The sequence below is a fragment of the Papaver somniferum genome, chromosome 3 (assembly GCF_003573695.1).
Source record: "Papaver somniferum cultivar HN1 chromosome 3, ASM357369v1, whole genome shotgun sequence".
NCBI classification, from domain to species: Eukaryota; Viridiplantae; Streptophyta; class Magnoliopsida; order Ranunculales; family Papaveraceae; genus Papaver; species Papaver somniferum.
In genome coordinates, this window is record NC_039360.1 from 213,611,466 (window position 1) to 213,625,878 (window position 14,413).

The following is a 14,413-nucleotide window of genomic DNA, read 5'->3' on the forward strand; positions in this document are numbered from 1 at the left end:
GTTACTTCTTCACATTCTTCAAGTCTTCGAGTAATACTTGTATGTCTCATTATCCTAATCTTTCTAGTCTAACCTATACGAAATTGTCTCTAGTACATAATCAAGTGACTCTTAAATTGAGTTTTGATTCACTAAAATATGACAACCAAACTTGACATACCAACGTTTGGTGGGTTCAACCGAGCTATGCTCTAACAATATTGATGGTGAAAATGTGAAGACATCCACATGTTTGATTTAGATAATCATAATAACAAAATAAACACCGAACTAAATAACATAATACCACAATGAATTTATTTGTCCTTCAACTTCAATCATCCCACTACATCAAAAAACACTTAGGACATTTTCAGAAATGCCTTCCATTTGTGTCTTCTTCAAATAAATGCACAAATGCATAAAAGTCTTGCAATCGGGCTTTGAGCATCCACTGGTTCTTTGTGGACAATATTTTTATTCGTGATCTCCATATCCACAATGCTTGCAGTGTAATAACTTCTTCTTCAATTTGGCTTTAAGTTTGAAGTTTTTGTAGAGTGTTGCAAACTTTTCTTCTTCTTCTTTAACCTTCATAGCATCATCTAGCATATGTGGTTCCTCTAGAAAGTTGGGATATTGACATTGCAAATACTTGAGCTTTTCTGGTTGTGATTCAATCACCATTCTGATACGTGAAAAACTTTCCCACTGACACTTTGAATACATCCAAGGGCATTGCATAAGATTGTGGTTATCCATGAAACATACTGGACAAACCTCTTTTTCTTCGACACACAATATTTGCTTCCCCCTGCCTTTAGAAAACATGGTGGATGTTATTTGGCTTGAAATAAATCTGTTGGTTTGTTTAAGAGTCAAACCTAGTGTTGTAATTATAATATAAAAAAATAGCCGTTGGAAATTCAAACGGGCGGTCATAGTAAAGCCGCGCGGTTTTATCACCAACGACAACGGCTAAATTTCCAGCGGCTCAATTTTCTTTCTCACCCTATAAGTTCCATTCTTCCCATATCCAAATTCACATCTTCTTCTTTCTTTCTAAAACTCTTAATCTCTCTCACTTTGCAGAAATGCCTGGTAGAAATCATGGTCCCAAGTTTACTGAAGAAAAGAATAACAATATGCAAAAAATATTTTTTTTGATAGGGTAATCGTTGGTATGGGCTTCCAAGAGGGTCCTTTTTGGGAGAACATTTTCATAATGTTTGTCTCACTAACGGGAAACCCTGGAAACCGAGATGCTCGTTGATTGTATGCTCGTTTTCAATATAATAGGTTTGCAGTCCAGCCATTTGTTGCTCTGGTAAAAGAAATTGATCGAGAAAAGTTCATCGGTGTAACTGAAGCTGAAGTGATCCAAACATCTCTTGATAATTGGGAGGAAGCTCACAGGAAACCTTTTCTTTACAAAGCGTGTTTCCACGTTCTTAAAGATGGTCCATCTCAAGCACATCTTTACTGCACTCGAATGCCTCTCCCGGTCTTTACAATGGAAGAAGATGTTACTCTTGTTCGAAGTTGGTTACATCGTATGATGAGACCAATGAACACTGACTATTTCTGGAAAAGAGTATCGGTCCATTTTGTAGCGTCGCGGAACGAAACTATAAGAATCAGTAAGAGCCTATAACTAAGATTATCATTTATCACTAATGATGTCAAACATTATACAGAAATTTTGTGGATGGTTCACTGTAACATTTCTGGATTATCCAACGAAGAACTGGTGAGTATCTTACCTATGTTCTCACTGATCAACTGCTTCATAAATATCTTAACTTGTTGTTTATCCGTTTTACAGAAAACTATCGCTCAGACCAAGTTTACTGAAGAAACCGGAAGAGAGTTTAAGCATTTTGAATGCTACGAACTCTATAGAGATAACGCCGCTGGATTTGATGTAGTTTGATTTGGGTTTGTTGTCATTTATTTGTACTTTGATGTTATATGGAAATCTATTTTAAATTCTAAATATTTTCATTCATTGATATTACTATCAATCTATAATACAAAACAGAAGTGGTTTTTGAGCTTTGGACGGTCGGATAACATTTTGAGAGACAAACATTGCATTCGACCATCCCAGTCTCATCTTAGCGAAAGACATCTGACGGATGCAAGAGTTGGAAACTATAATCATTATGAATATACGTTAATTGGGTTCTGTCATAATTAGGATCATAAATAAAAATTCAATTCAATTAAACAAAAATGATTAAGACTTTTGGCTTTAATTATGTCATTATTCTATTTTTTCATTGTATTCTCCATCTAAAAATAAATAAATAAATGAACAACCAAATAATTTCTCAAACTTAACAATTTCAAAATTTCAATTAAATCCACAAAATTAAATGAAAACTATGTTATTCTCCGGCCCACTGAAGGATTGTGCATAAAAAACCAAAATGTAGAAAAAAATCCATGATAACGAGTTTTTTTTTTTTTTGTCATTTATAAATAAAAAAATCCTATAGCATACCTAGACACAAAGAAACAAATCAAAGCACAAAATTGTTTGTAAATGACCTTGGTGATATGAAGACATTTTTGCAAAGAATCGTAACCAACATTCACATTCCAATGAATTAAACCCTTTAATTAATAAACATGTACAAAGAATCATAGTTACATACACACCACAAATCTGATATATGAAATCACTAAATCACCCTTTCCAAATAACTTAGTAGACATGAGATGGAAAATCAAAGAATGGATTTAAAATCCGTTCAGTTGATCTGCATCACCTGAGAATTTAAAGGGTTTCACTAACTTATCTGAAATGAAAACCAAAGACATAAAGGAAATCGATGAATATTTGAAGGAAGTTATTAGTTTTGATAAAGTCAGTATTTTTAGGAGACAAAAAATATATACTCGCATATATTTTGGGCTGAAATATCGTGTTTATTTTTACACCTTCTGTGCAGACCTTTTTTCCTCTCTAATTTTTCACATTTTTAATAGGGTAAGCGGAAGGATGGGTAATTTTATATACATGTACAAACCATTCTAATTAATCCTAAAAAATATATATCACAAAATACTAATACAAAATGTGTGAGATTCAGCCTAACCAGATTTTGAGGATATATTAGAGGCCAACTATATTTTCACTAGAAGCAATAATTAAATTAGATAAACTTTTTTTTTTAAATCTTTTTCCGAGCATTAACACCATATTATATGTAATTTAGTTAGGTTCAGGGTTCATCATGATAGAAGATAAATGTTACAACATGTGCCATTACGACACGGGTTATTTCTAGTTCTTTTACAAGATATAAACTTAGACAATAATAAAAAATACTAAACAACTTCAATAAAAATCAAGCACAAGCTTTGGCCTTGTGTTTATCTTCATTTAACGTATCTTCCATTCAACGCGCTCTTTGACATTTTCGCCTTTTTTTTTGAATTTTTTGTTTCTAACTTTCAAAACTGGAGCTCTTCTCTGCCTTTTAGCAAAACATTTTCTTGAAACAACTTCAAAAACTTGAACTTTCCTCTTACAATTTGCAATCTTTTTAAAATTCTCACATATCTTAGAAACAACAGCTTCAGGTTTTGCATCACAAAAAAAGTGTGATCGTCTTTTCAGCCGTTTCACCAACAATAAAACTAAAAAATTAAAATAGATTTAAAAGAGAAAATTCAAGAGAAGTGAATTTTGGTGTGAGTGAATTGTTTGAAGATGATGGTAATTTATAGAGGTAAAAAAGTGAATATTTAATTTTCAAAAAACTATCTGTTGGCGTTTTTGCTTCATACGTCAGCGTGTGTAGAAATCATGACGCGTTCAACCTTCAAACGCCCTCGGTTGTGGTTCCAACACCGAGTTTGAGCTACACACGCTGGCGAGTGGCGCTTGATGATCAAATGCCCACTTCTTTTCCCATAGTGGAGAAACGTGTTTGGCCATCCACCTGGCTCAACAAAATTTTCAATTTAGCCATTTTCCATAAGAATTTCCCTTAGGTATAGAAAATAGTAGGATAAAAGTTATCAGAATTACTATTTCATGACCCATGAAGCCTCCAAAAACCTATTGCGTTTGCAGCCCCAACAATAAAATTATATAAATTAGTAGGATTATAAAGATATTTTCTTTGAGTAATGTATGATTGTCCCTCTAACCTACACAAAAACCGTCCACTTATATAAGATGCACCCCTGCCCTTGGAATTAGCAGTTAGCCTTTCTTTTTAGGCCGACCGAACGAAACGACGGAGGACTCTATATATGGTGACTTTGTGTCAATGTGAAGCATGACTTTTTTTCGAATTTGAAGCAAAAAGATTGGATTTGGTGTGTATAACCAAAGATGGTTGGTCATTTTCTCTTTCCAAAATTGTCCCTCCCTTTGAGTCCAATTAGTATAACTCCTTACTATCATATTTTTTAGCGGTATAATTGACAACCAAACTTTAATATAACATATTTAAAAATCTGTGCCTTAGAATTTTACAAATTTATTTCGTTGGAATGGTTTTAAAAAAATCTACGGAATAAGTACAAATAACAATATCAAAGTTAGAGTTTTTACGAAAAATTCGGAGGTGCTTATCATTTTAGGCACAATTTTCGAAAATTAAATGTATAGACATCCATTATGCAAACCACCATAAATGATACATAATACTTTATATAATCAAATTTTGGTTTATGCATCAACTTATTTTCCGTTGGAACTAATAAAACGATGTACTCCCCCGTTTTAAGAAAAGTGATACTTTCGCTTTAGACACAATTTCGAAAATTGAATGCATAACCATTCTGCAAACCACCATAAAGAATGCATAACCCCTAGTTATGGTGGTGAAGAAGGGGCCAATTTTAGTTAAAAGTTATCCCGTTGCCAGTACATTATGCAGCCATATTTTGGTTTATACACCAGCTAATTTTCTGTATCAAGATAAATGATACTTTCACCCCGTATCAGAAAAAATAATACTTTCATATCATATCAGAAAAAATGATATTTTCACGCTGATTTCTTGGATCGGCTGTCCCAGCATGGCAGCCGTCATCTAGTTTTAACTTCGGCCTCACAATGGGAAGAGATGTGGGAGGAGACATTTTTCTTGTAGCCGATGGAACGCCCTGTTAAGAATTTTTGATTTTTTTTCCCTTCGGGGAAAATTAAAAGCCAAACATGAAAGAAGGTGTCTCTAGTTTGTGTTGCCACATGCGAACACACATCTACACCGTCGGAAAAGCTTTATTAGCTTCCGGCATAAGATTTCGTCTCCTGGACTCTGGTTTTAGAAAGAGAGACGTTTCGTGTGCTTGGTCCCCAAAGGAAGAAAGGATGGTAGCTGAAACTCATCCTTCATGGATGAGGCCTACTGATTCTGAATCTTCGCGAGTTGATTTTGATGAAAAAGTTCTTATTTCTAATTCGTCTTCATCATCATCAAAAGCCATTTAGCGGAAGATAGACAAGAACATTCCCCTTATTTTTTTCCTTCTCAAAATGAAATTCATTCGGCGACCTTTTCTGACTTCAATTTAGGGTTTGGAGAGCGGGTTTTCTCTGCTGCTGGTGCTGCTGTTATCTCAGCTATCCTTGTTAATCCTCTCGATGTTGTCAAGGTAATCGTCTTTCGTTATTCATAATTTTCAGCTTTTATAGAACATGCCCATTTTTATTTGTTCCATTTAGCTACCCATTATAAGAAAGTACTCATTTATCAAATTCTAATAGGTGGAAATGAACAAGAGGCAGTCAAATTTTCGTTTTCGTTTCTGTAATTCCACAATTTATGTTTTATGGATTGGTAACCCCCGTTTAGCTTTTTTCTATGTTCTACTACGGTATACAACTTGTCTTTATGTAATATAATTGAGTTGATTTTTAGGCTCATACCCTAATTTGTTGTAATCAATCCATACTACCACTGAACTGTAAGGGTACATTTTTTTTTCCTATTATGATTTTATGCCACCCATAATGTCAAGCATGATTTGGAAGAAGATGACTTGTGGCTTATGAGCATGCATGATACCAACATGGGTTAACACATTGGTCGTTGGTGTTTAAATTGCATTATATATGTCAGAGTATTGCTTGATATGGATGAGCTCCTACAGGACTTTAATGGCGTTAGCCTTCTAAACTACAGACAAGGTTGCAAGCGCAGGCTGCCGGGGTGCCATATTCTCATCAACAGCACCATATTCATAGCCGTACGGGATCTATTGGGCCGGTATGTGGAAAAGAATTTTCTTAACTCTTGGCTTTGTTTACTTTTGTTTTTTCTTCTAACGAATCACATGTTTGATGAGTAAGTTATATTCATGACATGTATCATGATCATTCCAGCTGAAATGCTTATAGTTTACTTCCTCTTGCTCTATAAAGTATAATCTGTCGGTGAAACGACATCATTTTGAGACCTGGAGTTGTACCATTGTTTATATACCTTGTTTCTGAGATTAAACTTGGGTTTTGGTTATGTTCAGATGTTTACAGAAATAAGATGTTCACCATCCTGCACCCATCCTGAAATTCTTGGCACTAAACTGGTTTGTCCTCCTGATTGTTTTCAGTATAAAGGAACTCTGGATGTCTTCAGCAAAATTGTTCGACAGGTTGGTGCACCTACACTGTTACTTATAACCATGCACATGGAAGGAAACTCAGAAGCAAATACATTTATGTTATTGTTTTCTATAATCAGTTAATTATGGTGTAGACGAGTCTCAATTTCAGGTTGTTAGTCTCAACACTCAAATCCTGAACCTAAGCCAATTTCTTCGCCAAACCTCTCTTACTTGTTGTGTTAAATTGAATTATGTTTACAATTTTGAGCTTTATGTTTGGTTTTTACTTTTATGGTTTTATTCCAAATCTGTGTTTTATTTTATGTTTCATCAAAGCCTATATCCGAATCTGTGTCAGTATTGCCCAGTGCAAAGATTGGTGCTGGTCGTCCAGTAGACTTCTGGTCCACTGAACCTGTTTTCATCTGTTTGACCAGGATAATACTCAGCTCAGTAATGTGCATTTATAGTGGAAAACCTCTTAGTGCATTTCAGATATTTATCCTACAGTATATTGTGTAGGAAGGATTCATAAGGCTATGGAGAGGCACAAATGCAGCCTTAGCTCTGGCCATACCGACTATAAGTCAAAATATTTGTCCGTTATTTGCATTTCACCTTGCATTCCAAGGACTAAGTACAATGTATTCTAGAGTACTGGGTATGATACTAATGTAACCTTTTCATTTTACTATTACTGACGTTTTATCGCATGTTTGCTTCACCAGGTCGGGATATACTTACCTTGCTATGATATATTTCGAAACAGGATTCAAGCATTGACAGCTGACCATGCTCCTCACTTGACACCATATGCACCTTTTGTAGCAGGTGCAGTTGCGCGCTCATTTGCTTGCATTTCTTGCTATCCTATTGAAGTCGCACGAACTCGCATGCAGGTACCTTAATAGGATTCTGTTGTTTCATTAGTAGTTGATTCATATTCATATGTACCACGGTGTCCCTTAAATAAGGTAGAAGACATTTGTGCAATCTATAAAATGAACATTCGAGCATGTGAGAGTTGTGGGATCTCCTACTTGTGAAGCTTTTGAATCTAACCTTCATAGTTCTTAGTAAGCATTTAAATTAGTTTTGATTGTTTGTTATAATGTCAATGTGTTATTTTCTGGTAGGCGTCTAAAGAGTTAAAAAATGGAGTGAAGCCTCCAGGGGTTTGGAAAACCTTACTTGGAGTCCTTAATCCTGTCAGCAGGACATACAGTTTGCATAATTGTAAGTTATTAGAGGTTATTATTGTTATTCTCTCTCTCTCTCTATATATATATATGTGTGTGTGTGTGTGTGTGTTAGGCATGAGTGCACATCATACTAATTTTTATACACTATTCGATTCTTAGATTGTCGTTTTTATTACTACCTCTGTTTCTGCTTTCTGCAAAAGTGCTACTATCACTTTTTCATTTTGGTCTAAAAACAGGCTAAAATGAAAAACTGATGGTAACACTTTTGCAGAAACGGAGGGAGTATTATTTCGTAGTCTTTTTAGATGTTCAAGTAGATTACCTTGTATATAGCTAGATAGCATAGCTAATGGCTATTACTAGATTGGACCATACCCAATAAGTTCACGTCTTTCTTCAGGGATTATTTTTGTTTGCTTGCCTTATCAACAGTTCTTATGTAAATATTAGCAACAAAAGGCTGTTGGGAACTTAGTAACAACTCGTTGAATCACCTATGCATCAGTCTTGAATAGTACAGAGGTATATTAGCAAGGGATTCAATTCAAATCTACTACAGCCGTTCTTTACTTGAACGAAACTTGGTGACATTAATGGAATTCTAGTTATATAAGATGTATATTTCTTCCCTCTATGGTTCATAGCATATACTAATATGTTTGTTCTTATCTCAATGAAATTATTATATAATTTGTGCACAGAATCTCAATGAACTGATAATGGTAAAACAGCAGTCATTACTGAAATAATTTTACATGACTGTAGATGTTAGTTCAGATAAGCTACATGTTGGCACTATCTCGCATGCCTCGTGTGCACACCATAGTGAAGGCTTTGGAAATAAAGACCTGAAAAGCATTTAGTGGAGGATCAAGCATTATAGATAGCATCGCTATAAATACTTTTTGATGTGTCATAAATGGTGATAGCACTGAGATACACAACTTCTTTTTTCTTTTTCAATAGAAACGAGAGATACACAAGGTACTTGGATGATGATAACTAAAATACTAAAAGTTCGCTTTATCCACCTTAATCTTCGCCAAAAATATTTTCTCTCAACAGTTGCTAGTTTAGCTAATATGATGTGGGGATTCATTCTGTTGTAAGCAGTACAAGGATACCGTCTCTTGTGGACAGGGGTAGGAGCACAGGTTGCTCGTGATGTTCCATTTTCTGCGATTTGCTGGTCGACCCTTGAGCCTGTAAACTCTCTCTCTCTCTCTCTCTCTCTCTCTCTCTCTCTCTCTCTTTCTCTCTCTCTCTCTCTCTCTCTCTCTCTCTCTCACACACACACACACACACGTGCGCGCACACATACAAGTACACACACACAGGATTTTTGTGTGGGTGGTGGTGTCTCATACTCATGTTTTTGCAGATGAGACTTGGCCTAGTTGGTGAGGAAAATGGGACAATTGTGCTGGGAGCAAATTTCTCTGCAGGTTTTATTGCAGGAAGCCTTGCTGCTGCTGCTACATGTCCTCTTGATGTTGCTAAAACTAGGAGACAGGTAGAGGTATGTGCTTAAAACAAACTTAGTAAAATGTTATGTGCAGATCCATTGAAATGCTGTAGATATAAACTCGCAGTTCTGGTGAGCCAGTTTCTTAAGAATTTTTTTGTGCAGTTGAAAGCACCCTGCAATGTTAAATAGCCAGTTAACTTCAACTTCTCGAAACGAAACACTGAGTTTCTCAAAGATCGATTCCGTAGCATGGTGATATTCATTTTCACCTCCATTGTTTCAATCATTCTGTTAGGGTACCAACTCTAGCTAGATATAAGCCCATGGGTAGAACTCAACTCTAAAACTGGTCTACAATTATTGGTGTTCGATTTGAAATTTAGGCTCAAATAAATAGATCCCTTAAACGCTGGAAATCCAATTTATGCACAAACGAGAATTGACTTATTAAAAACATAGATAAGTTTAAGATAAAGGTGAAGGAAACTGTGGTACAGGTGAATCTATTTTGGAGGACGGAGTATTAATAAGATAAACATATGATAACGAGGGTTGTCTGAGTGTTGAACTATCCTCCCATATTTTCTATTTGATCTAATGGGATTATCATTTTCAGAAGGATCTTGTGAGGCAGTTGAATATGACGACGAGACAAACGGTAATGGAGGTTTGGAGGTGTGTGGTTATCTTCTTTCTATCTTTCATATATTTAGTATTTTTGTGTTACTTCAAGCAATTCTACACCGTATAGGTGCACCCGATGATTTTCTCTTTATGCAAAGCAGCAATATTCTTATGGATGTAAAATACATTTAAACAGGGACGGAGGGGTGAAGGGGCTCTTTATGGGAGTTGGTCCACGTGTTGCCCGTGCAGGACCATCAGTTGGAATTGTTGTTTCATTTTACGAAGTTGTCAAGTATGTTTTACACCAAAGACATACGTCTCCTCGTGTTTGATAGGCGTTAGAAGATATTTGTTCCAAAAATTTCACCCTCATACGTCCTTGGCTGTAAGGCAGCCATGACGGCGTGGTACATATGAGACCCTACAAGAGCACTAATCAGAAGCTACACCACTATCTCCTTCAGGGCAGCTGATAAAACATTGTTTTAGATTCAAGAATCCTTGAAATTGCAAAATAATACTGCATGTTGCAAGTTCTGTTCCAGTTTGAAATAAATATAAATAAGTTGCTCATCAAGTAATTAATTCCAGAAACAATTCAAATATAAACAAATATAAATAAGTTACCAATTATCTCTTCTACATTGTTTTTGGAATTCAAGGTAGAGACTACAGAGTTGAAATGAACAATTAAGGTTGTGGAATTGTCACAAGCAACTATGCTAGCGGATGCTTTAGCTATATTGAGAGAGAAATCCGCAGCACAAAGAAGCGTGAAGAAGGCAGGAGTTGCATGAAGCAGAAGCTAAGAACCAAAGAATAACATCAAGCGACAATTTCACCCCAAAACAGCTTGCCAATTAAAAAGCAGAAAGTACTTTCTATACCCCAGTTATGCTTTTGCAAAGTGGTGTTGCATTGTCAAGTAGGAGACGTGATAAAAAAAATTTAACGATGCGAGGTGACAGAAATAAAATTCAGTTGACTTAGATTTTTGTTCAGCTTATTGGAAAAGCTTAAGCCAGAAATACTTGTGTGATACAGGAAGATTCTGCCATTTCTGAAGATTTTTCTATGAAATATTATTGACCTTAACTTTCAAATTTTTGATAGCGATCTCTCACAGTGGCTTTGAATTCAATCCGTTAACATAAGGTTAAGTTCCATGATCCTGAATCATGTCAACTCTTGTCTAAAAATCTTTGATGTTGATTTCTCAGCCTCTTGTTTCCACACTATTGCACTCTTTTGGAAGTAGAAATCCGAAATGAAACAAAAAACTGAGTATGTGGATGAGGAGTCTTAAAATCTTGTACTAGTATCATTTTCAACTCTTGCTCAATGCTTGAACAATCTACTCTTGAATAAACAAAGGATGTTGATGCTTGCCACGTGCAAGCCACTTTGTTTAAATCCCAACATCATTTTTTATTTTCCGTAACAAAAAATACAAAATAAAATAAGCTGTATCCTTCACAAGCTGAATTATTCATAGTTAAACCCAATTTCTTTGATGTAATCTAATCAAATAAAGAAGTAATTAACAATTAGATTTATGGCTGGCTTTCTCGGCAGAGTCAAAAGTATGACTCATTGTGTTTCTTTAACGCTGGTGGGGGTGAATCAAGATCAAGAAAAAGAAACAACTACATAGAAATGACAACATAAAAGTACTAATGTTCAAGCACCGGTTCCGCACCATGCAGGAAATATCTTGATGCTGAGTTTTTCGTTTTGCATGATTCGCAGAAGAAACTATGGAACGGTAGTGGATCATGCACGTGTTCCTTCATTTACAAATTGAAAAACAATTCAAACAACCTACCACAGATACAGTACCATTAAATTTTGGGGGAGACAAGTAAGGATCTTAAACGTGCGTAAACTTTTGACCTACGGTTTTGCCACTTTCGGCAGGACTTTATGGGCCGATTCTGATTCCCAGGTAGAGTTTGTGTAGGGTGAATAACGTCTAGCCTCTAAGAGCTGCCACACCATCCCCAAATGTCACTACCATACTCCCCTATCAGCATCCCCTACTGCCAGCCCACCTCCACCCCCATGCTGTACAAAGGACCAGACAAACCTTTGCTAAGAGACGTTGCCAAGTGGTGCCAAATGCAATAAATCTGTAGTCAGAACTGAAATGTAGAGAAACAGATAACATATGATTAATCAGACAAGCCAATGCCACTTCCCCATACAGAAGCACAGTGCACAGACATCGCCCATCCCGTCCCATGCATATTGAAATTCGAGTTAATGCTTCTCAACCAACTCCATGTTGTATCAAAATCATAGACAAAGGCAGCAAAAGTTAGTTGGCACAGAAACAGCATCACACACTTGTTTCTTGCTGGGGTTTGAGAAGTCAAAAATGCACTTCTGAAACCAACTACATGCTGTCTCAATATCAAACAAACAGTACTCAAAGGGGAAGGGGTTTCAATGTAGCAAGCCTAGTGATTAGTTTAATCTTGCCAAGGACCACTAATTTGCATCACCTAAAGCGTTCTTCTGAATGAAACAACTTATTGTGTAATGTGTGTCATTGTGAGTAGTAGTAGGCCAACTCCACAAGTACATAGGTTGTCAAACTTTTGACAGATCAAATCTTCACACAAATACTCAAAAGAAAGATGCCAACAACTAATTTGAGAAGGAAAAGACAAACAAATCTAATCCCCACAAAAATTAAAATAAAATACAGGTAATCAAAAGATAAAGAGGATATGCTGAGCTGAACCATTTCCATTAAAAATTTCAGAAATTACAAAAATTAAAATTTAAAAAACAATATAAACAAAAATTACCATTGCAAAGAGAATCAAATCAAATTTAAAAAAAAAATCTGATTTTAAAATCTCCAAAGTTATTCATTGATACTATCTACAACCCTTTGAGATGTACAAACCCCTAAAGGCTAAAAATCTCAAACTTGTTCATCACCATCATCACTAGATTTAGCTTCTCCAACATGCCCATTATGATGATTAACTTTAGAAAACCCCGACCCTCTACCAACACAATTATTATTAACCTTCCCTTTATTAGAATCAATACTAGATTCAACAAAAGTAGCACTAGACATTTCCATATGAGATATCCTAACAGCACCTAATAATTTCTCAGGCAATTCCTCTTCAGTCTGTCCTTCAACCAAAAACCCCATATCAATAACAACTGAAGTTACATAACCCAATGCCAAATGCAAAATCGCATTAGCAATCGCTGAGCTCCCAATATCAACATCAATTTCTAAATAATTATCCGATTTATAATATTTACATGACAATGCTTTGCCTAATAAACAAGCTGAGTAATTCCCTACAGCTGTTTTCACAATCCATGGTCCTTTGACGATCTTATTCACTATCTTGAATCGCTGATTACGGAAAGCATCATCGCCGTTAATGAATCGTTTCACTAGTGGACTCAAATCGTTTTTATTGTTCGCGACAAAGTAAAACACTGCTGAATGAGTAAAAGGTTTACCTGGTATTTGCAAATTCACTGCAAATATAAATGGCTTTTCTAATGTACTCGACTTTTTCAAAGCGTTCATGACTCGATTATCGGATCGGTTCAACACGTTATCTAGCTTTGAATTGGATCGTAACCAATCGACTCCGGCGGGTTTCAGAATCCAATTACCTGACGGTGATTTCTGTTTCTTGGTTAAGAAATTCTTACTCCTTAAATTGAATAAATCTCCTGGTGGTGATGCCCAACCGTTTGTTCCTGTATGAAGATCCACATGTTTCAATGAACCACTGTTGATTACTTCTTCTCTCCAGTCTTCTTCGTGATCGGATTTTGACGAACAGCTCTCTTCATCGGTGTATTTGTGATCGGATTTCCGGTGTTTTTGATTCGTCGGACACATTGTCCGGTTAGGTTTTCCGATAGGAAACTGTAATTTAGAACTCTTCTCAGTACTCTCTCTAGTGATGAGATTGTGATTGTGTGTGCCGTTCTTGGGTGTCGATATATAAAATAGGTTTTGGAGAGATGAGATATAAATACCCTAGCATTTGTGGATATTACTGTAATGCCACTTCACATAATTGGCAAGCCTGGCAGAGTGGCAGTGCTGTACAGATTTTTTGCAATTCCGAGAACACCCGTGGTGACAGCTGGCGGTATCGACCTACACCACCAACTTAATTACGGATTGGTGTTTCACACCTTCATTTTTGGGATTTTACGTCGGCTTAAATTCCCATCCGAGATGGTAGAGATTCCTAACCTTGGGAAGTAAACAGGAGGCGGGTTAGGCCAGGCCACTATGAGACGTAAACGGATGCATATGGATGCGTATTGGACATCGTCCATGTATGAATCCGAAAATCCATATGCGAATTGGACATCGTCCATGTTTGAATCCGAAAATTTTATACGCCATCATTTTTCACCTTTTTTTTCTTTTTTTGAAGCAACATTTTTCACTTTGATTTTGTATCCAAAATTTTATTCCGAGCTAGATAATTTTCGGATCCAAAATCATTAAAAAATAGCATAATAAGTATGGAAATGCTATTTTCCTAGCTCTTCTCCTTCA

General features: G+C 36.0%; 2 protein-coding genes across 2 annotated transcripts; one reads left to right on the forward strand and one right to left on the reverse strand.

The window, feature by feature from the left end:
- Window positions 1-5,412: 5,412 nt before the first annotated feature.
- Window positions 5,413-10,492, forward strand: LOC113358602 (mitochondrial carrier protein MTM1-like; the record flags this gene model as incomplete). The annotated part of the gene is made up of 10 exons (XM_026602206.1): window positions 5,413-5,601; window positions 6,132-6,215; window positions 6,472-6,600; window positions 7,075-7,134; window positions 7,281-7,451; window positions 7,689-7,788; window positions 8,871-8,962; window positions 9,139-9,276; window positions 9,842-9,900; window positions 10,046-10,492. Coding segments are annotated over 10 exons (1,161 nt in total), but the record flags the coding sequence as incomplete, so codon positions are not given.
- Window positions 10,493-12,585: 2,093 nt separating this feature from the next.
- LOC113358603 (protein ENHANCED DISEASE RESISTANCE 2-like) lies at window positions 12,586-13,827 on the reverse strand. Its single transcript, XM_026602207.1, has one exon. The coding sequence runs from the start codon at window positions 13,736-13,738 to the stop codon at window positions 12,785-12,787; it is 954 nt and encodes a 317-aa protein (XP_026457992.1). The 5' UTR covers window positions 13,739-13,827; the 3' UTR covers window positions 12,586-12,784.
- Window positions 13,828-14,413: the final 586 nt, after the last annotated feature.